At 42.7% G+C, this 27,188-nt stretch overlaps 1 protein-coding gene across 1 annotated transcript in view; it reads left to right on the top strand.

Annotated features, from left to right (window-relative positions):
• The window catches only part of ipo11 (importin 11), a 204,046-nt gene that overhangs the window by 68,473 nt on the left and 108,385 nt on the right, over positions 1-27,188 (top strand). The window contains exons 16-17 of the mRNA XM_084054558.1: positions 16,151-16,277; positions 24,414-24,447. Of these exons, the coding sequence (XP_083910684.1) occupies positions 16,151-16,277; positions 24,414-24,447 (161 nt within the window). The remainder of the gene's footprint in view (positions 1-16,150; positions 16,278-24,413; positions 24,448-27,188) is intronic.

Here is a 27,188-nt window from a genome sequence, read left to right as displayed (position 1 = left end):
TTGTCTTTGCCTGCAGCAACCTTGTCCCCATTTGCCTCTGTGCAGTGTCTTTTGCATGTTTTAGATTTGAAATGACAGCACAGTCATGCAGTTAAAAAGTCTCTCACACACACACACACACACACACACACACACACACACACACACACACACACACACACACACACTCACACTCACACACCCCCTCAAAACGTACCATTTTTTACGCTTCATTTCTTAGATAGGAGAGTACAGACAGACAGGAAACCAAGGGCAGAGAAATGCAAGACAAGACTGGGAGTTCTTACGGTTCACAAGTAACACATGGTTTTTGCACCAACTGGCTGAGTCACCAGCCAGTTGCACCCCATAACCAGTCCTCTTCTGAATGAAAAGAATGTATTCATGATGAATGGCTTTTCTTTTTGAAAGTCTGAGATTTGTTTGTTTCGTGGAATGTCATCATATGAAAGAATTCTTCATTTTTAGTCAAAGATTAAAGCCAAGCTTGGTGATATAAACTTTTCAACTCCCTTTGATATTTGTGTCTGAGCTGTGGATCTGTCAGATGATATAGACATGCAATATATTTTACTGTATATACCATCTGGCACAAAGGGATTGTACTGAAGATTCAATGTGGATATGATGGTCTTGTCTGATAATCTATATTACCGGGCTTGTGCTTGGAGATGACTCCCTGAGCATCAGTCAGTCGTCAGAGATGCAGAGAAAATGGAATAGAAATACTTTATTGATCCCCGAGGGAAATTACAGTTTCCCTTATCAAGCAAAACAAACATGAAAGACAATAAATATATGCACGTCTGTATATTGCATCTGTACTGTATATCCTGGTGAAATCCTGAAGTGTGTGATCCCTGTCGCCGAACAGTCACGTAGTCCGGAAAGCACGGCGGCTTAAAGGGGTATTTCACTTTCAAAAAAACGTTTGGTCATTTTAACGTCTGCTCAGGCTTTTTTGAGCCCCCCAGACCATTTTTAAGTTGCTTGATTCAGTATTTAGATATTTGATATTAATTTTATCAGACACGCCCCCTTCCCATACAAACCCATTGTAACTTAAACTCCATTTTGAACATGTTATATTCATCCAAAACACCCGTCCTTGGTTATGGTGACTCTCCCTGCCCTCCTAATACGCGAGGGGGCCGTGTTTTATCGCTAACTTTTTTCATTTATTTTAAATATTTTTTTTGGAAAATGAAAAAAATTAAATACAATAAAAAAATAAAATAAAATAAATGAAAAAAGTAATCAAAACAACACGGCCCCCTCACGTATTAGGAGGGCAGGGTGAGTCAGCAGAACCAAGGACGGGTGTTTTTGATGAATCTAACAGGTTAAAAATGGAGTTTGAAGTTGTAATGGGTTTGTATAGGAAGGAGGCGTGTCTGATAAAATGATTATCAAATATCTAAATACTAAATCAAGCAACTTAAAAACGGTCTGGGGGGCTCACAAAAGCCTGACTAGACGATAAAATGACCCAACGTTTTTTTGAAAGTGAAATATCCCTTTAAGACAGCCAATGTCAAGAAAGATAGTTGTGTAGTATGAACTGCATGGTGATCTTATGACTACCCGCTTGGCAAGTAGCCAAGCGGGTGTTCCATCTTAGCTCATTGGAGAAAGAAAATCAAGGCCCTTGCACGGGAGACTGGGATTCAAATCATTTAATTAATACATCAATAATTCATGTTACAGCCTACATTTTGTGAAGCAATCATTTCTCTCACTCACACCTCACTGCATGAGTCACAAGGGTTTGACCCAAAATAACGAGGGATTTCGCACAGAAATGACAAATTGTCCTTTTGATTCATGGCTTTGTGTGTTATGCGTCCTCATGTGTTTCCTCTTTGGCCTTGTCTTTGTGGTAGCTTACGCACTGATCCATTCAGACTGATCTTTTCCACATCATGACACAAGTAGTGCGCTATTTGGCTGGAGACATGCTATTGCATTACTCATGGGTTGCAGATATCTGTTTATAGATGGATTAACCTGAAGCCGATTCTACAAATGTCTTCTAAATCCCAACAGTATTCTGAAAAAAACATATGTTTCTATATCCGTGGTGCTCAAACTTTTTCATGTCAAGGACCCCCAAAATGATATGTATTTGGCCGCCGACCCCCATCTCAAAATATTTTGTTCCAGGGACCCCCAGAAGCTCATAGCGTAATAGCGTCATAATCTATGAGCTTGTATATCTGCTATTTTTGAATAGCCAAAGTGTAAAATAATGCTTTTTAGCTCAAATCAAAAAGTGACACCGATGCGTTCCAGGTCTCAATGGATTAACATCTAAATTAATTATTTGTCATGTGGTTTTTATTCTTTTTCTTTCTTTATTTTTTAGGTGCTAGCAACGTAGGCTACCACAGCTGTGAGTCTCAGTGCAGAGCGCAGTCATGAGTGCAGCTCAACTCAGTCAGGCTTGGAGAAACATGTAAAAAACTAAGTAGCGGTCAATTTTCCTGCAGGAAAAGACTGGTCAAGTGAAAGAATGTCACCAATCAATCAACCACTAGACATTTAAACAACCTGAATTCCAGCAAAAGAGATAAAGTGGAAGATTAAAATGTTCACTAAAGTAACTACTGCTCACACCTGTCTCCTCAAAAGATTTTAATTTAGAGTTCCTCCAGTCCTGGCTGGATATTCATATATGAGATTAAGAGATGGTATGTTACATACTGTAGACATAATTTTGTAGCATGTTTGGAAAATTACCAAAGAAAAGTAGATTCTGGTTGCCTTTAAATTAGGCCACGATAAGTAGATATTTGTGTTATTTTTATTCTCAGATATAGTTGGATGATTAAAATAAGTAAATTCAGTTTAGTAAGGGAGAAAAATTACTATTCACTAGTAGGATAGAGCTTTTTAAATTCAAACTCTTGTTAACTGTTAACAGTATAACTACAACATACATTAAGTAAATTGATAGTTAAAGGAACATACAATTGTTATTGCATGTTTAGTAGCCCATTGACTACAATTTGGATACAATACCAAACTGAAACGAATGACAAAATGAATGGCCTCTTGGAATGTCAAGAAACCTGGAATTTGTCAGCAGTAGGTAATGTAAACTATACATTTTAGTATATGACTTCTAGACGGTGAGCTAAACCTTTGGTCCTTTTACTGTAGTATACATTTAAGGGTTAAATGAATACTCTACTTTATTTGGACCAATTAATACCTAAAACACTAGAATATTGTACTTCATTTGGATCAATTAATACCTAAAACACTAGAATACCTAGTTTAGAAGTGCATTGATAGCCTCTGCCGTTTGGAAACTGAAGTAGTTCATATTGCTATGTTAGATTTATGTAGCCCTTATACAAATCATGGCCAGAATGCACCGAATCACAATGTAAAAATGTCCGGACTCGACACCTTCGGGAGTACTGGATACCAGTAAAAAAAAATTGTTCAGTCAAAAAAAAAATCTCACCTCCTAGGCGGCTGCAGTTATGATTTGACCCAAAAAAAATTGCAACAAAAGGTTTCTCAATTGTTTATTGTAGTATCAGGTGTACTTAATAACATATCAAAAGTTTACCAAAATCGGACCACTAGAAAGGTCCGATTTTCAAAATGGCCGCCGTCAGATCCTTAAAATACCATTACTCCTGTATTATTCATCCTAGACAAGTAATTTTGGTGCCGAACCCCAGGTTTTGGTGATCTTGGATCTAATTAGCATAATATAAATTATATTCAAGTGATTACAAGTATAGAATTATAAAGCAATTGGTTATAAGCATGGTTATAAGCATATTTAACAATGTAATTGGACATTTCTCCCTTTTCTACGTGCCATAATGCCCAGGATTTGGTGAATTCATCACCTATACATGAATTCACTGTTGAAGCTTTCAGGAGATTTCTTTTGATAACAATAAGGAATAAATTCATTATTATTGGGTGGTACTGTGACATTTGTAAAAACATGGCTGTAACTCACAGACTGGGAATGTTACACAAATCTTGGAAGAAATTCCTTACAGAGAAGTTTCTTCACTATTTTGTTTGTAAAGGTGTCTGCCAAAAAATAAAATAATAATCCTAGTCCCCTAGGGCTGTGGTTCCCAAACTGGGGGTCAGCCCCCCCCCCCCCCAGATGATTAGCTTAATATGCATCATTGTTTTCCCACTCAACAGTAAACAAACCAACATACAGTATAAGTGTATACAGTGTATCTGCACATTTCCAAAGTGACAACTTAATCACTCTTAAGACCTTTTTAATAGCAAATTGGCCAAATTCTCAAATATTACAGTGGAGAGAAATGGCCCCTTATGGGCCTGGAGAGGATATGCAAGACAGTACAGAGCTATCACAACATGTATCTAGTGTCTGCTGTCTTGGGTGTCTAGGCAGGGGTGGTGGAGGAGTGTGGTGCGTAGAGGGTTCAGATTTGCTTGTCACAGACATCTTCTTATTCCTGAGAGTAGTTGTGTGGGGTTTTTGTGCAAAATTCATTTCACATGTCTTTTATTTTGTGATTGGTACTGCTATAGCAATAACCTTGATCTTTTTTTCTGGATAATTTTAACATCAAGAAGGCATAGGAGACAGCCCATGACGCCCTGGGCTCCAATCTCCCATAGAATCCCGATCTAACCGACCTCCACGCTTTGTCCCTGCTGCTATCCAACAAACAAGCATTGCTTTCTGTATACACCTAATGGTTAGACTATTTTTTTTGTCACTAAGTCACCGACTCTCCTGTGAGCCAGTCCGACATAGGGACACCCCTGTCTGCCTGACACACAGTCATGCACCACATGGTCTTACAACCACCACTATGGGGGGTCCCTCCTCACTAACTATGGCCACTCACGAGTGCCATAGGGCATAGGAGCCAGCATGGAGGTCCACTTGGGACCAGTGGGACTATCCAGTGAGCCAGGCGACGTAGGGACACTCCTCTCAGCCTAACGCATAAGCTTAATTTCTGCCTCCTCCTCACTCCGTCCTCCAGCGTGACTTAGAAATTGTTTGCATCCCAAATGCTAATTTGCTTTTGGACTTGCTGAGAGAACCAGGTGAGCGCAGGCTCCCTAAGCCACTTGGAGTGAAATATGGCAAGATACAAGTACTGTATATCTTTCATGTATCGTTTGCAGAACTGTCTTTGTTGAAATGCGTGGTGGCGTATAATTTCTCCTCCTCCACATGACAACCCTCCTAGCTCCGAAATAGTCCAGCAATCCAACTGTGTGACACGTCATAATTGCTGTCACTTAAAAATTACGCTCCTTGCCTCCTCACCTCCTGCCTCCGAGGCAGGGCTAAGGCGGGAGTGGAGGACTTGATGATGGACACTTGAATATTGGAATTTGGCTATCACGATGCACAACGTGGAGGTCTTAGAACTACCACCACAGGGGCCGACAAGCCCCATTCTCTTTAACTGCATATGAGCACTCGTCCTGAGCTCCCAAGTGCCCCACTATAGCTTTAACATGTCTGAGCCAACTGTTGGAGGTTTTGCATCTCGGACATGGGGGAGAGAAGCTCAGGGTCTCCTTGGCTCCTATAACTTTGCTCTTCTGTGCTCCAAGTGCCCAGGGAGCAATCCAGTGACCCCCACTCCCCATACTCCCCTCCACCCACCTGAGGGGAACCCTAGGCCCTCTAAACTCTACACCAGACCCCCTTTTACCTCCTCACACAACCCTACCCCGCATACTCCCCTCTGCCTAGGCCCCCAGTAGAGACATGGGTTTTGAGTGAAGAGCTCCTCCGTAGCCACCCCCACCCCTCTTTACTCACTCACACTGATTGCCTTCCTAATGTGTTAAAAAGTTCTTCAAAAATCTATTTATTGTTTTTCAAAATATTGTGTCTACAAGATGACACTTTGATTCACATTTGATCCACAGAGCTATCCAAAACCTTTCAATATTGCATGAAATACTATATCAACTGACAATATTCTCTTTCTCTGCCATGCACATTCTGAATGACAAAATGGACAAAAATGAAAATTGTGACTTGTGTTTTAAGGATATCTTGAAGCCTTGTTCCAGTAAAAAAAAATATAACTAGTTTATTGCATAATTAGTTTAGTTCACTTGAAACGGGTGACCATTTCAGAGGGTTTTAATAGAGTCACAAACAAAATATTGGATTTCACAATTATCTAATTGTATCTCTGCAATTTGGACAATTCCAGTGGATTTCTAGGCCCCCAAAACATAGGGTAAGACACAAAAAGTACTTGTTTAGGATAAATAATGAAGGAGTTAGGTTATTTTAAAGATTTTTTGGCCATCTTGGACGCCATCTTGAAAATAACACCTTTCCAGTGCTCAAACTTTGGTAAACTTTGAGTATGTTATTAAGGACACCTAATACTGCAAGAAACAGTTGAAAAACGTTTTGTTGCAATTAGTTTTGGGTTAGGTGCTTTTTTTTCATAACTGCAGCCGCCTATCCATGCTTGCCGCTCTGTAGATTTGTCTATTGACACCTTCAGTTAATCCATCAATAATGGACTGATGAAGGAACTATCCATGTGCATATCTGGTACGTTGGGTACTATTCCGAATCTCAAAGTACGTTGAGCAGAAGTTACAACAGCTGTAGCACTGTTGAATGATTCCGCAGATTTACTGCATTATATATTTGAATACATAACATCTGTGCTGCCGTATAGTGTCACAGCTTGCTACTGTTTCAGCGATGGGGAATTGATGGTGACCAGATTTGTTGATAACTGTTTGTACCTAGTGCAATTTATTGTCCCCGCCAGGCTGGAACGGCCGAAGGCATGGGATTATGTTTTCGCTCCTATGAGTTTGTCCGTCCGTCCGTCTGTCTGTCTGTCTGTGAACAGCTAATCTTGGCCATCGCTGGACCGATCAGTGTGAAATTTTGCACACACATTCCCAGTAGGCCAAGGAAGAACCACCAGTCAAGGTATTATTTACCCTTGAGGTGTTAAATATGTGTGGTAGATAAGAGCTGCTTAGAACAGTGGGCCAATTATCAACAATTGAAATAAAAGTAGTTAGTTTGGCCCAAGGTACAGTATGCGTTTAATATGTCCTCCCAGAACCTTCTGTCCGTCTGTCTTTTGACCTTTACGGTCTTTCTGGCTGGGGACTGCCAGACCGTTAAGTGGGAGACGAAAGGACAAACTCTTCCGTTGGTATCTGCCAGCAACGGTATTACAAAAATCTTCCTGCCCAAAAGCAGCGCGCAGCACACACATTTTCCTGCTGCCACTAGACGTCCATGCCACGCTGCTAGGCCCTCTTGTTAATTGCCAATGCTGGCTCAAGGTTGGCGGTGGGATCAGGATCAAGGCAGCTCAATCTCCTCATGAAGGGCAATGACACTTTGTAAAGAGCTGAAAAGTGCCAAAAAGGGCCCACCTGTTCTCATAGTAGAGGACAAACGATAGAGGGCTTTTCAGATGGGGAGCGACACTACGCCCACATACCCACGTGAATCTGTTGGGTCTCACTCCACTCCTCATGTGAATAGATTCTTTTCACGTAGCAGACAAAAATATAAAAACTTCTGAGACAGGTGGGTGTGTGCGTGACACGAGCACAGATGTGTCAATTTAACGGGATGGTGCCCATTGGTCGCTACGCCTGTCAGATTTCTCACACCCCCCTACCTGAATGCTCACCTCTAATTGAAAATGAATTACTACGTGTGTCAGTCGCTTCCCATGTGAAAAGCCCTGAAGAGAGCAAAGGGAGGAATGTTTTGAGAGAGAGAGAGGAAATAGGAAAGAGTGATTGATACGGCTGAGGCAGGTGGGTCCAGACTGCAACCCATGGAGAATCCCACATTGTCAGAGAGGCACTGGCAGAGTTGTCCTTGGATGGCTGTTGATGCCTTGTGTGTCAGGGGTGGGGTGTTCTTGGTGGTGAGCCACAGACAGATCGGCTGATGCGCTTGGTTCACTTGTCCCTCGTTGTCCTCAAGGACAACGACTGGCCGATTGTCTGACTTTAAACACTTTGAAATAATGCTGTACTTAAGTTAAGTGCTATGCTAGAATGCGTGGGTCTGTACTCATAATTAATGAATACATGCATGCCCAGTAGCTCCACACTGAAGTACTAGTTCTCTCGCTTCTAGTGTGTTAGGTTTTAAAGGTCATTGGTGTCATACAGTAGTAGTTTTTGTGTTCGCTCGGTTTGCCGCTCATACGTTTCAATGATTTAAGGTCACCGATCACCCAGGGCTCGGGCACCCACGGGAGACAACGAGCCACGGGTGAATGCGGGAATGCGCTGGTCGAACGGTTAAAATGCTTTGTAACGTGCACTGCGCTGGATGCATGGTCGCACGTACTTCTGTCATTCAAACTGTCTCTCTGTAATTTTCGAAGGCTGAATCTAACATACTCAAGCTACAGACAGACACTGTCGGTTTGAAAAAAAAGTTTGAATTACTTTGTTTGATGGGAAAGTGTTGCGATGGAGAAATCACACCCAATATAAAGACCTGGATGTGAATCGCCCATGTTACCTCGTACTGCCCGCTGCCTATGATCCGGTCGATTTGAAGAAATAATTCAGCGTTTACTTTGAGGTGAGGACGACATGAAGAAAGCATAGGCCTACGTTTTCAATCACAATTGTTTGGCTGAAGATCCATTCCATTTGTCATGTTATGGTATAACTTAAAGGGGAGCTGGTCAGCTTCGTTCAGACCGGCTCTGACCTGCGCTGGAGTGACAGCCTAATTGATATGACCTACTTTTGCGCTGCGCACTGGAATTATGTAATTCATTATTTGGGAGCAGGTGTGTAAGATTCCACTAGTATAAACATTTTAAATGACTTTTATATACTCTTAATATATTTTTCAAATGATGATTGGCCTTATAGATCGAACTGTGCTCAGTTTGGGCTATTTTCTGGTTGTTAATTTTAATAATTTAATAAACGTTGGTGAAAAAAAAACACTGGGAACATCCCTAATCACCTGTCTGCTCTGTGTCGCATGCTGGAAGCAGCGGCAGTTTAAATATTAATAACCACATCTGACAGTGATGCGATTGTGTGTGACTGACACCTTTGGCTGAGCCGCGGGCTCCCAATAATCTCCCTCCCTTAAGAGGGGCTGTCACCGGTGGGCATGTGGGGCTTCGCAAACAGGGATTCATACACAAGCACGCACACACACTAACTCTACTTGGAATTCTTGAAGATATACATTCTTCCCTTGCCTGTCACTGCCTGCATCCCTCATCTTCCTCTTGTTCAACCCAAATCATCTGTCATACAGTACCTGTGATTATCGTGTCTGGGAGCTCACCAATGACATTAGAGTTTGTTTATTTTGTGCTCATCAAACAAATGAATAAATGCACTCATACTAGGGCACGGGGAGACATGTAAATATCAACATATTTTTTACCAAATAAATGTGGGGCACCATAAACGCTGCACTCTTTGAAGCATTACTGTTTGTTATTGTTCCACTGTTCTTAAAACCCAGGTGTAGAGGTGGAGAGGATGAAATGGGGGTGACTGACAGGGTTTGAAGAGTACTTTTTATTTTTGTCTAGTGGGTGGAGGGAGCTCTCTGTTGGCTGAGTCATATATCATGTTACCTTTGTAAGGTTTCCTCCAACTGACTGACAATAATCCAGCCATGTCAGGTTGCCAGTCTTTCTACAGTACGTCATCTATGTCAGTGTATGTCTTTGTCCTTCCAGCTGTTTACCAGATAAAAGGACACACCATAGTGGGGAAACAAGTTCCAACTGTAGTCAGTTCAACTCTGCAGCCTTATACTGTATTGTACAGTATAAGTACAAGTACAGTATAAGTACTAGGTATTAACTAGGAAGTTTAGGAAAGATGATTTTGTCAGTATCTCGTTCTCTGGCAGATGCTGTGATTGCAATGTGTTCAGAAATAACATTGACAAACCGATAAAAGATAAAGACTAGAAAAAGTGCTCCTTGGAGCACAGGTCTCCGCCAGGTCAGGTACGTTATTCTGGCCTCCTGGTGGCGCTATAGTAGGCCAATGTGAAAAGGGTGCCATTTATTCTTAGGTCTTTCACGGCAATCAGACACAGCATTCATGTTTTGAGGCATTTTGTTCCAAAAATGTGTTTTGCTAAATTAGACCTGCTGGTGGCGCTATAACAGGCCAATGTGAAAAGGGTGTAATTTCTTCCTCGGCCTAGTGGGAATGTGCGTGTGAAATTTCACGGAAATTGCAAGCTGCGTTCATGATTTGAGGCAGTTTGTTCAAAACGGACCAATCCTGCAAACTTTGGATGGCAACCTTAACCAATGAGGATGGAATATGGGAAATCGGACAGATCAGGCTTTATCAAATGACTATAGAGATACTGTGTATCGATTTGCATGACGTTCGGTTAAAAACTGTAGGAGTAATGTAAAAAAAATGGGTTTTACACAAATCGGCCTCCTGGTGGCGCTATAACAGGCCCATGTGAAACATTTGAGGCAGAGGTTCTGAATTGGCATCCAGGGAGTGTGTGTGCACAGTTTCGCAGCGACCGGGCCAGCGGTGCCGGAGATTTGGTGGTAACACATGGACAGGACGGACGGACACACGGACGGACACACACACGGACGGAGGGTAAAACATACTCTCTCGCCATGCCTTCGGCCTGGCGGAGACAAAAATCCAATGACTGCTGTATATATTGGTTCAAGTATCTGTGTTTGACTAGTCAATGTAGTCATACTGTGTAATGCTTTCAATTAAACAAATATTATCTTTGATATAAATTTTCACCTGTATATTTTTCATGAGGAATTTACCATTCCTTAAAAATGAATGAGTGTCTGAGGCCAACACCCATGCCGAAATTATGCAAGCATCAGAAATACACAGGAAATGTACTGTATGCATACATGCAATACATGCCCTTTCTGTGAACGTTGTTGCGTTGGGACATTAATCATCTCTAACTGGATAATTAATTTGCCATTTCCATGTAAGTCATTATCAAAGCCATTGAATTGTTTTGAACCTGACCACAGGGGATTTATTCAGAGTTGACATATTCTTTGCACGAACTGGCTGCGCCACCAGGCACCTCACACACTGGAGTTTTGCCCGTGTCTATTATCCACTGGTGCTTTCATACTTGCTTTGGCAAACTGAAACCCTATACTCTGGTAAAGGCTTGTTGTTCATTAGACTGTGTCTGTGTCTGTGTTTGTGTGTTTGACACTGAAAATAATTGGATTCTGGCTTGTTTGTTTGTAGTGCATACAGTAGGTCTGCCATCTTGCTTTTTAAGATGATGAATACACAGTACTTGCGTCCAAGTGGCATTCAGAGTTTATTTGTGGTAGTCTTAAATATGTTTTGGAAGGTTGGTTTTTGAAGTACCAGTGGTACAATTTGGAATGATGGCTAGAATTAAAGGACCCTGGAGAGAAGAGAGTGCAGGGGAACAAAAACATGGAGAGACACACACACACACACACACACACACACACACACACACACACACACACACACACACACACACACACACACACATACACATACACTGCTGTAGTTTAGCATCATCTGAGCTCTTGCCAAGAGCTTGGTCTGTCACTAGCTCTGGTCCAGAGCGTTAGCGAGTTCTCTCTAATGCTCTGCCAGGCACAGTGCTATTCCCATAGTCTCCAACTGTAGTAAAAATAAAGAAAACCATTTCGGCTACTCACCAAAACAAAGGCTGTTTTATAATGTTGACAGATCTGGTCAATGATATTTTATATTGACCAGATCTGTATAGGGCGCAAAAAAATGTTTTCCGTCTGGCGGACATATTTACTTTTCTGCCCAAAAAGTGGATTTTACATAAAAGGTGGGTTTCTGAGACGGTTCCCAGAATAGTCTTTCAACAATATAAAACTGCCTTTGTTTCGGTGAGTAGCTAAATTGTTTTATTTATTTTTTACTACAGTTGAAGACATAGCACGGTTGTGGAAGTTTCAGCACCACGCCTGGTAGAGCGCCTGGACCAGAGCTAGTCTGTCACTGGTTCCCTGTATGTCTTGACAGAAAGCCAACAAGAGTGTTGTCCCTGTTCCTTTATTCCTTTATCCTATCATCTTTCTGTCCCCTTCATCTGCCAGGCGAGACATATTGTCTGCCTCAGACACAAATAAGCACAGATGTCAGCAGAGATACATTGCACACCTCCTGAAAACAGCTGCTGAAACAAATCGGGCTCTAATGGTTGCCACAGTCTCTCTTGGCCGTTTTATTTCACTATAGGTTCGGTCCGCCTTGCCGCCCTCACATCTAGAGTATTTTGAAGAACCAGTGGTACTTTTGGCTGGCCACCAACGTTGGCAACTACACTGTTTTAGAGACATAGCGAATGTCATTCTTATTAAGCTATTATGTAATATATATACTATAATATAACTAGAAAAAGTGCTCCTCGGAGCACAGGTCTCCGCCAGGTCAGGTGGGTTATTGTGGGCCAGCAATGTTCGGAATTTGCCAATCAGCATGGAATATGAACAATTGGACGTAATCATCTTGATCACTTGACTATAGAGATAATGTGTACCGATTTGCATGATGTTTGGACAACATTTGTAGGAGTAATATAAAAAAGAAAAGTGTTGCCAAAATCGGCCTCCTGGTGGCGCTATAATAGGGCAATGTTAAAAGGGTGCCATTTGTTCCTCTGCGTTGTGCGAATGTGCGTGCCAAGTTTCACTGCAATCGGACGCTGCGTTTATGATTTGCGGCATTTTGTTCAAGACGGGCTACTCCTGCAAACTTTAGATGTCAATCTTTTGTTTAATGGCTGTAGAGATACTGTGTACCGATTAGGGCATTAACAGAATAATCGAATATTCGAATATTCGACTATCAAACCGACTATTCGACTATCAAACCACTATTCGATTATTCGATTGTGGCTTTTCTGCAGCAGACACGCAGCTGTGAGCTCTGGTGTGACGTCAACTCGCATTCCTTGAGTCCAGTCATCAATGTCATTGAAAAAAAAAAAAAAAAAAAAACTTTTTATTTTTTTTATTTTTTATTTTTTTATTATTTTATTTTTTATAATCAAATCGATTAATCGAATATTCGAATACTTATAGGTCGAATAATTCGAATACTAAAAATCACAATTCGTGAATGCCCTAGTACCGATTTGTGTTTTTTTTGGACAAAGTCTGTTGGAGTACTGTCAAAAAAATTGTTTTGCACAAGTCGGCCTGCTGGTGGCGCTACAAAGGCCCTTGTGAAAAATTTGGGCCAGAGGTTCCAGGAGTGTGTGTGCACGGTTTCGCTGCGATCAAGCCAGCGGTGCTAGAGATTAGCTGTTCACAGACGGACACACAAACAGACCGACGGACACACACACGGACGGACGAACAGGGGGTAAAACATACTCTCGACATGCCTTTCGGCCTGGCGGAGACAATAACTGTTCAGTCCGGGTTTAGATCCTGTCTACTGTATCCAATCATTTCCACTCACACATACATGAACACAAACAGCTGTTTCCGTGTCCGCTCTAGACCTGATATGCAAATTACAAAGCGAACTGGACAGCGTTTCAAATCCAAAAAACGTCCCATAACCATTTGACCCATGGTTATGGCTGGCACCCAGCACGGCACAGTGCCAGTCGTCGAGGCTTTTTTCATTTTTGTTCTTTTCATGTCATATGAAAGCAGGGAATCATAGCTACAAATTGACATATTGGTTGTGCAGTTTGACCCACCAGTTTTTGAGATATGGCTTATAGAGTGATATCTTGCACAGATGCAGATAATTGAGAAAACAGCTCTTAAAGTCCCAAGTCTTTGTTCCCTGAGCTTTTCACAGGTATCCCATAATTCTTAGCTACAAGGTGGAGGTCTGAGGGGGGCAGGTAAACACCTCAGGCAGCTATTAGTGTTGCCAAGTCCGCTTATTTACCACAACTTTAGGCTTGTTTTTTTTAAATGCAGTGAAGTACCAAGCCAACTGCAAATCTACAAGCCAACATTTCTTTGATGTACAGTATATACTATAATTCCCCATAGGTTTATGGAGGACTTTGAATCACATTGACTGACAATGTATATACTATAATTCCCCATAGGTTTATGGAGGACTTTGAATCACATTGACTGACAGAATCGGTGTGGTGTCTACTCATTAAGCACCTGGCTCAAGTATATGTGTAATGTTATAATAAATAACCAAAATATAAATTATTGTAGAACTACATAGTAATTATAATAATATATGCATATCATATATTTTTATTAGGAATATATGGCCATATTTGTGGGCTTGTTTTTCGAGGTGCGATGTGGCTTATTTCTCTAGCAATACAGTAGCAAGATTTGGCTTGTTTTTGGCTTGTTTTTGGAGGTCGGTTGGCTTATTTCTCTCACTAGACTTGGCAACACTGGAAGCTGTCCCACAATGGGCTCAAATGGGAGTGGGGGTTCAGAGGTGGGTGACTGGGAGTTTAAAAAGTGACATACTGTAGGTTACATACAGTACATAGGTTAACTCCTATGTATTGGAGAAAAGAGAAGTCCGCACACTGGTAGCTCCCAGTAGAAAATGTAATAAGTTTACACAACGTTTCGACCGCTGAGGGTCTTCATCAGGTCTAGACCTGATGAAGATCCTCAGCGGTCATATACAAAGGTCATGTACCAAGAGTACATGAAACGAAGAGCACAGATGATCAGCATTGATTGATCATAATATCGCAGCAGCTACAATGAAGCATACAGCGAGCCAAGCTGTAATCTTCCGATATACTGTCTGTAGGCTGTACAAAATGTTGTACAAAATGACATTCATTATTCATTGCAGTGAGTGAGTTGCTACAATATGTAAACGCCTCCGACTTTGGAAACGACTTGGATATACTGTACAAGCAAAGTGTCATTGACATGGAGAGAGTGTTTTGGAGCGTGTTGGAAGAACACAGGCAAGTGACTATAATATAGTCACTTGCCTGTGTTCTTCCAACATATTATGTTGGCATCATGAAACAGTTAACATACAGTAACAAAAAGAAAGCTATTTTGTTTGAATGAGTTCGAGATGCATAGCCTGAAACATTGCTCAGCCTTGTTGGTTTATTCTCTAATATCACACCACAATGCGGTGTAGCTTGTATACTAGAGTACTTTCTTTGGGTGGTACACAGGTATCTGAAGAACATGCACGTGACGTGTACATTATATTACATTATGCTCTATTCATTTAACGTCTGGATGGAAATTGTATCTTGTCTGTCATGGTGGCCTGCCAGGAAAATGCCTTACGGAAACCCTCACTCACTCACACACACACACACGGTTTGGTTTTATAATCACTGACTTTCTCGCTCTCTCTCTCTCTCTCTCTGGGGCAATTTTGTGGGTGGAGGACCATTCTACTATAGTTTGCAATATCCTGTGTAGTAGAGTCCCTATCTGTGCTTCTCCGGTGGACTCTAATCTGGTGACACGCACGGACGAACACGCACATACGCACTAAGCCATAGTCAGGGTGATGTGGTTAGTGTGTAACAGGGGGATTGTGATGTGGGGTGGGAGGCTTTCTCCCTTCAAGTACAAATTAGACGGCAATCTCCACTAGACTCAGACCATAATAATGGAGAACATGGGGAGCCACAAGGAATGACGGTGGTGATTTCCTCACTTGGAAAGGCAAGCTCGGCCACAGGTTAACGGCTTCGAGTAGCTTAACTAGATAAGTGAGAGAGGACAAGATTATAGATTTAGCTGTTTTTTTGGAATCTTCTGGATTAAAAGTGCAGAGCAAATATGACATAGCTCTTATTAAATGATTTCTACATCACCACAACTAATACTGTATAATGCCCTGTCCCCTCCGCCTGCCATGTCCACTTCAAGCTTGGTTTATACCCTGTCGCCTGCCTGTGTCGCTTGTCATCAAGAACAGATCTTCAATCTTGAAGAACTGTTCTTGTCAGCAAGTGACACCATTGTGCAATGGAGTAAAATCGATATTACACATTCTGTCCTTTCTACTTATGTCCTCTTATCCTCCATGTTCTCACCTCTCCTCCATCCATTCTTCTTTTGTCTTTATGTTTTAGTTTTAGTCTTTATCTCCTTTCTTCTTAATATTATTCATTTTAATTTACTCCTTCTCTCCTCAGGTACAAGTTGATTCGTCGAAGGGTCATCTGGCTGATAGGGCAGTGGATCTCTGTCAAGTTTAAATCTGACCTTCGCCCCTTACTCTACGAGGTCATCCTCAGTCTCTTGCAGGACCCTGACCTGGTGGTAAGATTCGCACACACACGCACGCACGCACGCACGCAATACACAACAATAGTTTCGTAGGTAACCACGGTTATGTGAGCGATTGGATCACTCCAATATGATATACACAATATCAGATTACTCGGTGACCTAGGAAAGGGAACAAAGCTCAAACTCACCTGTCTGAAGGGGTCGAGCTGAAGTCCTCAGAGGAGAGAGCTGCCGTCCGCATCCACAGAAGCGGAGGCAACCCCCAAAACAACTTGTTCCATGAGGTGCAACGCTGCCCCCATAGCTGTGATCTGCTGAAACGCATACGGCTCACCGTCGTGATACAGAAATGAATTACTCTCGAAATATAATTAGTCTTTCACTCTTTCACTTTCACAGCTCTAGTCTTTCACTTGAATTTATATTTTGCTACGGTACCCAACCTTAGCCACTCCCTGGCATCATGGGCCATGCAAGTACAGTATGTGGTACATGGAACATTGCTCTATTAGAATTTGTATGATAGAAAATAAACATGTATACATACTGTACAATGCTGCATTATTTATAAAAAAATCATGGCCGCCAAATGCCCTTGTCAATAAATGGGATGAAATAAGCTCGAGACTCTACACCCTCACTTCTTCGTTGTACTTTGTAGCCTATCTTTGTAGGCTACAAAGTACAAATCGCGCGAAGCCTAGCTTCGCGCGCGCGAACGGGAGGTCCTCATGCACGCGCGCTGCGCGCGCGTGCATGTGTCCCGCGATGTCCCGCGGAACGGGTACATCTGTCCCTCAATGGGTCTGTTTGAAGGTGGTCACCCTAAAATGCAATGACTCAGAAACACTTGTTTTATTCGCAGAACATCGTGTCACCTGGTCCGCAACTACCTAGATGAGTTGAAATCGAGTTCTGAAAGTCGAGACTTGAAAGCATCATCTTATAAATGCAGTGGTTGTAAAAAACCATGCACAACAATTCACAAAGTTGGTCTACACACTACAGCCTCTTGGGTAGTATATATTAATGATACAATGTTAATGGGCTTAAGCAGAGAGCCTCCCTCCACCAATCTGCACTGTTGTCAATATCTCTGATATCCTGTGGATACGGTTTTGTTAGAACGGAAAATGATTGGCTGAAGATTTCAGTTATATCTATACTTCATAGAATGCATTCATCGTGTAAGCAGGGGCTTTCATTTGTCTGTGAGCCTTGTTAAGCTATTAGATGTATATAGATGCGTCGATATCAACTCGGCCGATGACCGTTGGGACAGACAGACAGACGGATATAGAGATTTTAGATTTTCGGTTCTGGACAACTGTAGTGCTAACCGGATTCCCACTTTGCATAACGCACCCGTGTCTCCTCTGCGATAAATACACCAGGTTTTTAAGTCGTTTGGTCAGACTGTGCTCGAGTTATGCGGGGGGCACATACAGACACACACACACACACACACACACACACACACACACACACACACACACACACACACACACACACACGCACACACGCACACACAGACAAGTGATTCGGTGTATTGATAGATACTCTAGATGTCTAGGGACATGATATATGTTCAAGTGGGAGTGAGATTGCTATGTCACTCACATTTTGCTTTTACATCATAGACAGACAGACACACACACAAACACAGCCACACAGACAGACAGACAGACAGACAATTCTGTGTATTGATAGATACTGTAGATGTCTGGGGAAAGGATTTATGTTCAAGAGGGAGTGAGATTGCTATATCAATCACATTTTGCTTTTACATCATATCCGGGGTGGGTAGACGTGAGCAAAAGGGCCATTATGTGAATATGGGACTCGTTGGTGCACTAACTTAAATGTTGGTTTCTGCTTTTGTGGTAATGTAAACTTGGCTTGTGGACCCATTACATGATATCGTTACACTTAGATACATGTTCATCTGTCTGTATGTCTGTCTGTCTGTCTCTCGCTCTCTCTCTCACACACACACAAAATAATATGACTTGAGGTATGTTGGCAGGCAAAGAGTTAAAATACACAATCATCATTTAAATTCAGTCAGCCTACCATGGGAAATTGCAATCTGCCTGGCTGTGACTTGATAGGACGTTCCTCTTTCCCTTGTATAAGGTCAGGTGTATTTCAGATTGAGATACACTGTTTTGGTGGGTGCATTATTCCTTTCCGACATGTCGCCTTTCCGACGTTGACGAACCCTATACCTAACCCTAACCCTAACCCTAACCGCACGCGGAAGCCACTAGTCGGAGTGGTGAGATGTCGGAATGGAGAGTGAACACCTGTTTTGGTGGGCTCTTTCTCTCTAAGTGGCATTATGAAAGCTTATTTTTCTGCCATGTTGAAGGCAAGCTGCATTGCTAAACATTGCCTGTGGAATTGTGTGATGATATAAGCCTTGTTGATTCTTAAATGATTATCTCTTGAGAAAACCGACTGTGACACTTTGGTGTCAAGATCCCAAGTCTGAAACCTTGATCGTGATCACACGTTCTCTACAAACTGTTCCCTGGGTGATTCTAAGCCAGTTTCTTATTATCACACTTGAGAAATGAAACTCTGTGGATAAGGATAGGAGGATAACACTTTATTAATCCCCCAAGGGAGAAATTCAGGGTGTCACAGCAGCTAATAAAATAAACCCATACTAACTCATACAATAATGTGCAGATACACCAAAGACAATATGTCACTTGCATGCACTCACATACATGCTCACAAATACATCCATCCGCACACACGACACATACAAACAGTACCCCAAGGCTTACAGCGATAAACTATGCCCACTTCCAACCACACAAACACCTAGGGTACTTACTTACAAGAAAATCCACCCGCCACATACTGGTTTATTTATATGTGTGTTAATCATTCCAGAGAGGTCGAGCAGTCCATTGTGTGTGTGTGTGGGGGTGTGTGGGTGGGTGGGGGGCATTGTGCCGTCTGATGGCGCAAAGGAAAGCCTGTATCGGTCTGTTTTGTTCCTGGGGAGGATGAGCGGGAGAAAAAACAGGAGTGGCAGTGAATACTATTTCTAATCGAAGCTTTACAGAACACATTAATCACTTAAGCCCTATACAATACAGTACGTCGCTGTGCAACGTGTGTGAGCTTGTAGATTTGCTATTTGCTCTTTTTGAACACAAATGTTTCAACATTTACAGTATGCCTACCTTATATGACGAGCACAGACTGAAGGATGCTATGTTTACGTTCTTTACAGTGTAATTGCGTATGGTTGATATATAGCTGCATGACCGTGCATGACCTTGTCATAAAAAATAAAAAAAATCTCTACTGGGCCCGGCCCATCACTTCAAAACTTGTTCCGGTGCCCCTGCAAGAGAGTGATAGAAACTGCAAGACATTTGTAAAATACAAAGTAAAACGACTCAGATATGGAAGCCGAACCCCTTAAGGACAAACTTTGCAAAAAGGCTAAGAGCTAAACTAAATGAAAGGAAAAGTGTGCAGAAAGGGTATTCAGCAGCAAGAGGAAGAAGAGGAGGAGGAAAACGAGGAAGATTTTTTTATTCAAATTGAACAATTGAGCCTGATTTCATTGTGGGTCCAAGTTCTACATGTACAGTACCATATCGTCGGTGTCCAGGACGAACCAGCTAACTCCATTTTCATCTTTTTTTTTCTTTTCATAAATCAACGCTATTGAACACCCTTTAGGTCTGTGTAAAAAATCAAAACATTTAAACCAATGGAAAGTATTAAAAAGCGCCTCTGACAAAAACTCCCAACTCCATTGGATCCTCAAACTGTCCGTCAAAAACAAACAACTCCCCCCTCTCCTCTACAGCCTGCCTTTTAACAGCATGAGCAGAGCGCGTTGCGCAGTGAGCGAGGAGGAGGAACACGTAAACAAACTCCCCGTAGTCTGTTCTACTACCTCTTTGCAGAAGTTATTGTAATATTTAAAGTCCTGTTTATTATTGTAGGCCTATATAATAAGTGTCATGAAGCATCAGGGCATTAATTCACACGTTGTTGTGATGCATTGTGAGCTTGGAGATCCATTGTTAGCTTTGGGGAATTTGTACCCTTTTGAAACCTCTCCCTCAGCAGCGAGTGGAGCTATTGTTGTTTGGACACCTAACTCCACTCAGCTTGATTTCTGCTCGTCTGAACTCCACTTGCGCTGGGTAAAGTGTTGATTTACCCGCGATTTGGGTAAAGTGTTGATAATATAATGACACATGCAAGTATCTGACAATATATAAAGTCACTATACCAACTTTGATGAGGCAGTATTGCTTTGTTTTAAAAATATAAGGTTTTCTTCATTTCCTGAAAACGTATATTTTGTTTTTTCGTTTCCTGAACAATGAGCGTTTTGGAGTTAGCAGGTTCGTGCTGGACAGCAGAGATATATTAGTTTTAGATTATATACTGTACAATAGGTCTAAAATTGTGGTTGGTCGATGGGGGCACGGCCTTTGGCGCAGTTGGTAGCGATGTCGCCTCACAGCTAGAAGGTCCTGGGTTCGATTCCCGCCGGGGACGCTGTGGGCGCTGGGGGCGTGTTCTCTCCTCCGCGTCAGCAGTGCCCATACCCTAGGTGGGGTTGGCGAAAGGGCCTTTCTGTGTGGAGTATGCATGTTCTCCCCGTGTCTCCTAGGGTAGGTACCCTCACAAAAACATGCAGTAATCCTGGTCACTATACTGCCTCCCCCTAGTCAGCCAGGGCGCCTGATGGAGGGGAAAGGAACTCGTTGGAATAACGTGTTCCTTCCACGCGCTACGTCTAACCAGGGAACCTCCCCCCTGTCGGGTGATAAGAAGCGGCCAGCTTGCTCCCCATGCATTGAAGGAGGTATGAGCTTCAGCTTGGGCACTCCCTAGGCTGGCAGAGGGAGAGTAGCGGTCAGGATTACATAGGCAATTGGATCTGGGTGAAAAAATATGTATTACAAAATCGTGGGATAAAAATGATATAAAAAAAAAAAAAAAGTGGTTCGGTCATTTTAAGTGTCATCGGCTCATCTTCTTTTTTCCCCAAAACACAACCCATGGCCCTATCCACGTGGTTATGGACATGATAGTAACCTATCATTCTGCTATTATCTCTTTCTATAAGACTCAATCAGAAAAAGGGGATGAGGGCATGACCCTTAGATTCACATGCTCGCACACACAAACATGCTCACATACGTGCGTTTGCGAGCACACACACACACACACACACACACACACACACACACACACACACACACACACACACACACACACACACACACACACACACACACACACACACACACACAGCTGACATATCCTTTTAGTGACTGGTTGGACCTTGACATGCAGGCCTGGCTGTAATTTAGTTCTCTCTCTCTCCACTTCTCATTACGGGGCCAGAGCTCTGCTCTGGACACGTATTGTTATTCGCATTATTCTGTCACTTCTTCTTCTGCCACTTTTCGCAGTTCGCTTTTTACGAAACTCGGCCATATGGTAGATGGTCATGAAAAACGATCAAAAAATAATTCTCACAATGTTTCGTCCAAAGGTGGCGCTATAGCACTCAATTGAAAATGCCAACTTTGACCAGGTACAACTCATGCCCTGTTTGACCTACAGCCATGAAAGTTGGATACACATATGCGTCTCCTCATGCTGAACAACTTTCACTCTCTGACTTTTGACCTCTGACCTTTAGATCTCCCACCATTTTGAATTATATGAAAAACAGTCATTGGCTCCTAACTTCTGCATTTTTTCACTTATGGAAAATCCGTTGGAAATTTTTGTAGGCAGTGGTCCAAGGTTCAAGTGCTAAACGTTTCGTGCAGATTGCTCAAAAATCCCAGGAGGAGATAGATTTTAACTATTACAGTTTAAAGAAAATTATTCATCTGTGCCTAAAACATACATGCAGACTCACATTTCTTTGAAACTTTGCAGAAATGTACAGGGTCATTCCAAATATCACTGAAACCAATCTTACTCCAATTGGCCAAAAGGGGGCGCTATAGCAATTTTTTGAAAAGGCAGACTTTAAACAGGCATAAGTCATGCCTCGTTTGGCCGAAAGTCGTGAAACTTGCTTACACATGTGCCTTGACTCATGAGGAACACACGTATCGATTTGACCATTAAGCTCCGCCCTTAGATTTTCCGCAATTTTGAGCAGTTTGAAAAATACTTGTTTTTGCCAGTTCTGGCTTAACCGTGCATACGCTTTTTACGAAACTCGGCCATATGGTAGATGCTCATGAAAAACTACCAAGAAATAATTCTCAAACTCATTCGTCAAAGGGTGGCGCTATAGCACTCAATTGAAAGTGCCAACTTTGAACAGGTACAACTCATGCCCTGTTTGACCTACAACCATGAAACTTCAATACACACATGCGTCTCTTCATGCCCGACAACTTTCGTGGTCTGACTTTTGACCTCTGACCTTTAGATCTCCCACCATTTTGAATTATATGAAAAACAGTCATTGGCTCCTAACTTCTGCATTTTTTCACTTATGGAAAATCCGTTGGAAATTTTTGTAGGCAGAGGTCCAAAGTTCAAGTGGTAAACGTTTCGTGCAGATTGCTCAAAAATCCCAGGAGGAGATAGATTTTAACTATTACAGTTTTATGAAAATTATTCATCTGTGCCTAAAACATACATGCAGACTCACATTTCTTTGAAACTTTGCAGAAATGTACAGGGTCATTCCAAATATCACTGAAACCAATCTTACTCCAATTGGCCAAAAGGGGGCGCTATAGCAATTTTTTGAAAATGCAGACTTTAAACAGGCATAAGTCATGCCTCGTTTGGCCGAAAGTCGTGAAACTTGCTTACACATGTGCCTTGACTCATGAGGAACACACGTATCGATTTGACCATTAAGCTCCACCCTTAGATTGTCCGCAATTTTGAGCAGTTTGAAAAACACTTAAACCCAGGATTTTTTCAGCTATTTGCGTGAAACTGTATCATCTGTGTGATCTCCTTTTTCACAGTTACTTGTCTGTTGGGCCAATGGCGTCTCCCTTAAATGAATGCCTCACAATCTCAAGGTCGCCAGTTCAAGCCTCACTTGATGTAGACTTAATTTAAGTTGAATTGCAAACAACATGACTGTATCAATGAATACATGTGCAAATGGTAAAGATAACCTGAAATGCTTATTTGAGAGTACGTTTTTTACGTATGACATACTTCATTCTGAAAATAGCTGATCTACAATCTCACAACTTTTCATGGTTTGTGAGCTTGTAGATCGGCTACTTTCACTAGTTTTGGTTCTGAGGAGATGTACAATTTCTTCATTGGTAAATGGTTTGTGAACGAGTGATCTTAGTGTTAGTGAAACAGGGGCTTGGTTCATGAAAGAAGGCAAGAGTTTATGATCTTCAACAGACAATATCAGCCTGGACAAAGCTATAGCACTATAGGTAGTGTTGCAGCCTATTAGTCTGAAGGTTGATAGTTCGAATCCTGTTAATGGCAGTAGGTTGAGATGTCCAATCAAACCATTATGTTTCCATCTCTCTCTCTCATCAATCTATTGTTTCCATGTCACTCTCTCTCTCTTCAATCTATTCCGTTTCCATGTCTCTCTCTCTCTCTCTATTCACTGGCCCCGTATTATCGCTGCTTGCAGCTATATTTAGACTTGTTTTCCTCCCTGAACTCAGCTCTGCTATTCTCCATGTGATCATTTGTTCCCTGTTAGACATACTGACTCCATCACTCTGACACAAATGCTCACTCTTCTGCTCTCGCTCTCTCTCTTTCTCTCTCTCTTTCTCTCACATTTACACACACACACACACACACACACACACACACACACACACACACACACACACACACACACACACACACACACACACACACACACACACACACACAGCAGTGTTCAAAGAGGATCATATTGGATTATTACGTTGAGACATTTCTCATGTGGTCGCGTGGTTGATGTTTCACATAGTGATGGTTATTATGTATCTGTTGGTGCTATAGAAGTATTCAGTTTGCATATGTACTCAAATACATGAGCACAAACATGTTCTGGTCTCTGTACCTCTTCACTGTCTCAAGTCAGCTTAAGTGTACATAATACAATAAGCCTGCATTGTGCTTTTCTATGGACCGTAATGTTTGTGTCTTTTCTTTTCATAGGTGCGGATTGAGACAGCCACAACCCTTAAGCTCAATATCCTTGCAATGTGTAATGTGTTTGTGTGAACTTTAAATTCTTTTTTGCTTTATAAATAAGTTACAGGAGTTCTTACTGTATATGGTGTGTGTGATATGAAATTTGAGCTTACCCTAATCACAATAATCCCCGCATATATCGGTATCGGTTGATATCGGTATCGGTAATTAAGAGTTGGACAATATCGGTATATCGGTTATCGGTAAAACAGCCAATATCGGACAACTATAGGTTACTGACGTAACCCCGGTTTTATGATAATATAAGCGAGATGTCTCGCTATGGGAGAGCGCCCTCCGGCGTGATCACACAGAAGTACACCTTCATAAACTTCCAGACAATCCTATTGGCTGGACTGACCTTCCTCTGACTGGAGGTCCCGCCCTCCTCCTATATCAGTCAGTGGATGGGTCATTTTCCCTAATTCAAGATAACCTTTCTCTTCTCGTTCGTAAACAAGAAGGGTGTCTTTCGAGACATCTCGCTTATATTATCATAAAACCGGGGTTACGTCAGTAACCTATAGTTTTATTTCAAATATTTCACTCGATGTCTCGCTATGGGAGATATAGTACACTCCCTGATTGTGTTATCTCGAAGTCCAGAGCAACCAGCCTAGGGACTTGATCCCCGTGTCTGGAGGCTACACTAAGGACCGTACTGTATGCGCCACAGGGGCTGCAGTTACGTCCAAACTGTAGAACCTGGCAAATGTCAAGGCCTAAACCCAACATGCCACACTGCAGACATCTCAGATGGAGACCCCCCCGAAGAGGGCCCATGATGTCTCTATTTCCCTCGTAGAATGTGCCCTCCGTTTTACTGGGGCAGCATCCCACCACTGGAATTGGCTACTGAATAGCCTCTACAATCCAGTGGGAAAGTGTCTGTTATGCAATGGGCTAGCCCACTATCCGTGGAGCCCATGACACAAATAGCTGATCTGACTTTCTCAAAGCCTTTAGATCTGCCAATGCACATTTCCAAAGCCCGAACCGGACAAAGGCAATGTAACCTTTCATCCTCCTAAGAGGCGAAAAATAGGCGGGTGCAACGCACCCAAGGTCACAAGGACACTTGGTACCAAGGGGTTCTCTGGCCCACACCCAGGTTTGGGTCTGACAACCACCCTTGTAGCCCCTTCCTTGAACTGCGTACACTCAGCGTGTACTTGACAGTGCATGAAGATCACTGAGCTCTACAGTAGTCACCGAAGCCATCAGTAACATAGTCTTGATTGACAGTTGTTCTGTCAATCTGACACAGAGGCTCGAAAAGTGTTGGACAGGAGTCCAACACCCGGCTCAAATCCCAGGGCGAGACCGGGGACTTTTGACTCGGGAAGAGACGTTCTGTCCCTTCCATGAACCGACAAACCAGGCGGTGCTGACCCACCGTCTCGGCCCCAAGTAATATGGCAGGCTGAGATAGCCGCCAAGCAGACTTTATTGAGGAAAAAGCTCTGCCCCTATCCATCAGGTCCTGTAGAAGGACTCAATGGACTTTGGTATGGAACGGCACAGTGCGAGACGTCTCGCATCATGTCTCAAACCATTCTGGGGTGACCCCACGGCACTCAGATTCATCCCCTCATGGGCTGAGCCCAGAGAGTCAGATGTACTGGTCAGGGACAAAATAACTCGCCCCCTGCTAGCGTTAGCATGTTTCTGCGTAACGGAAGCAGCCATGAGCGGTTGTACAGGAGAGGTTTGACTGATACCCAGTGACCCCTTCTGGGGCCACCAGTATCACCATCAGCCCCTGGTCCCTCACTCTCACGAGTGTGGGAGCTAACAGGGACAGGCGCAGAGACCAGTCGTCTGAGATGAATCACAGATTCCTCCAGCGACACAGCGCTGACACACATTTCTCTGTGACCAACACACGACCGCAACTGCCCAGCCTGTCTTAGCGATACGGCTGAGGCCCTCATACCTGATATTCTCATGCACATTTTGAAGGAGACCCTCCGGCCCGTGCAAAATTGTGCCAGGCAGGACAAAAAGGACTGATCCTTTTCAGTGGCGGACTGGCTTTGAACAATAGTGAGTTCAGAGTCCTGCCTATGAAATTCGCTGTTTGTGCAGGCACCAACACGCAGTTGATCCTGAAAACTTGATTTCAGTAGGTGAGACACCACTTTCCGAGTATGCTGCCTTGCCGCTGATTTTTGAGTCGGCTTGTAGCAGCCCATCATTCTATGTAAGACGTTATGCGAGTGCCTTCTCTCCTCAGAGGGCCAATCGCAACCTGCGTGAATTCGACAAATACTCTGGGGCTGAGGACGTTACAAACGGTAGCACCGTGTATTCGTAATTTAACCTCAGAACCCTAACAACAGAGATTTCTGTGTGGTGGGTAAAAAAGGAGCATAGAATTAGGCGTCTTTTAGGTCTATCGATGTGAACCAGTCTCTCTGACGCACCATGCGGAGAGAACGGATTTGATAATATCCTGAATTTGAACACCTTTAGATACTGATTGAGGGCTCTTAGGTCCAGTATCGGACGCAGCCCCCCCCCCCTTCTTTTTGACCAGGAATAGCACGAATAGAGCCCGCTGTTAGCTTGGTCTCTTGGTATTTCCTGTACAGTTCGTTTTCCTAACAGGGAGAATTATCTTCCTGTAGAAAGTCGCCCGCCTGTCCCCTGCTTATGAGAAGATCGCTTCCACTAGCTTGGGGAGGTCTCGAGGCGAACTGTAGTATACATCCCTGGACATAGAGTGCAGCACCTACT

The sequence above is a fragment of the Gymnoscopelus microlampas genome (genome assembly GCF_963454915.1).
Source record: "Gymnoscopelus microlampas genome assembly, chromosome: 4".
Taxonomy (NCBI): Eukaryota; Metazoa; Chordata; class Actinopteri; order Myctophiformes; family Myctophidae; genus Gymnoscopelus; species Gymnoscopelus microlampas.
The sequence above is the reverse complement of the archived record's forward strand: the minus strand, read 5'-3'. Positions and strand labels throughout refer to the sequence as shown.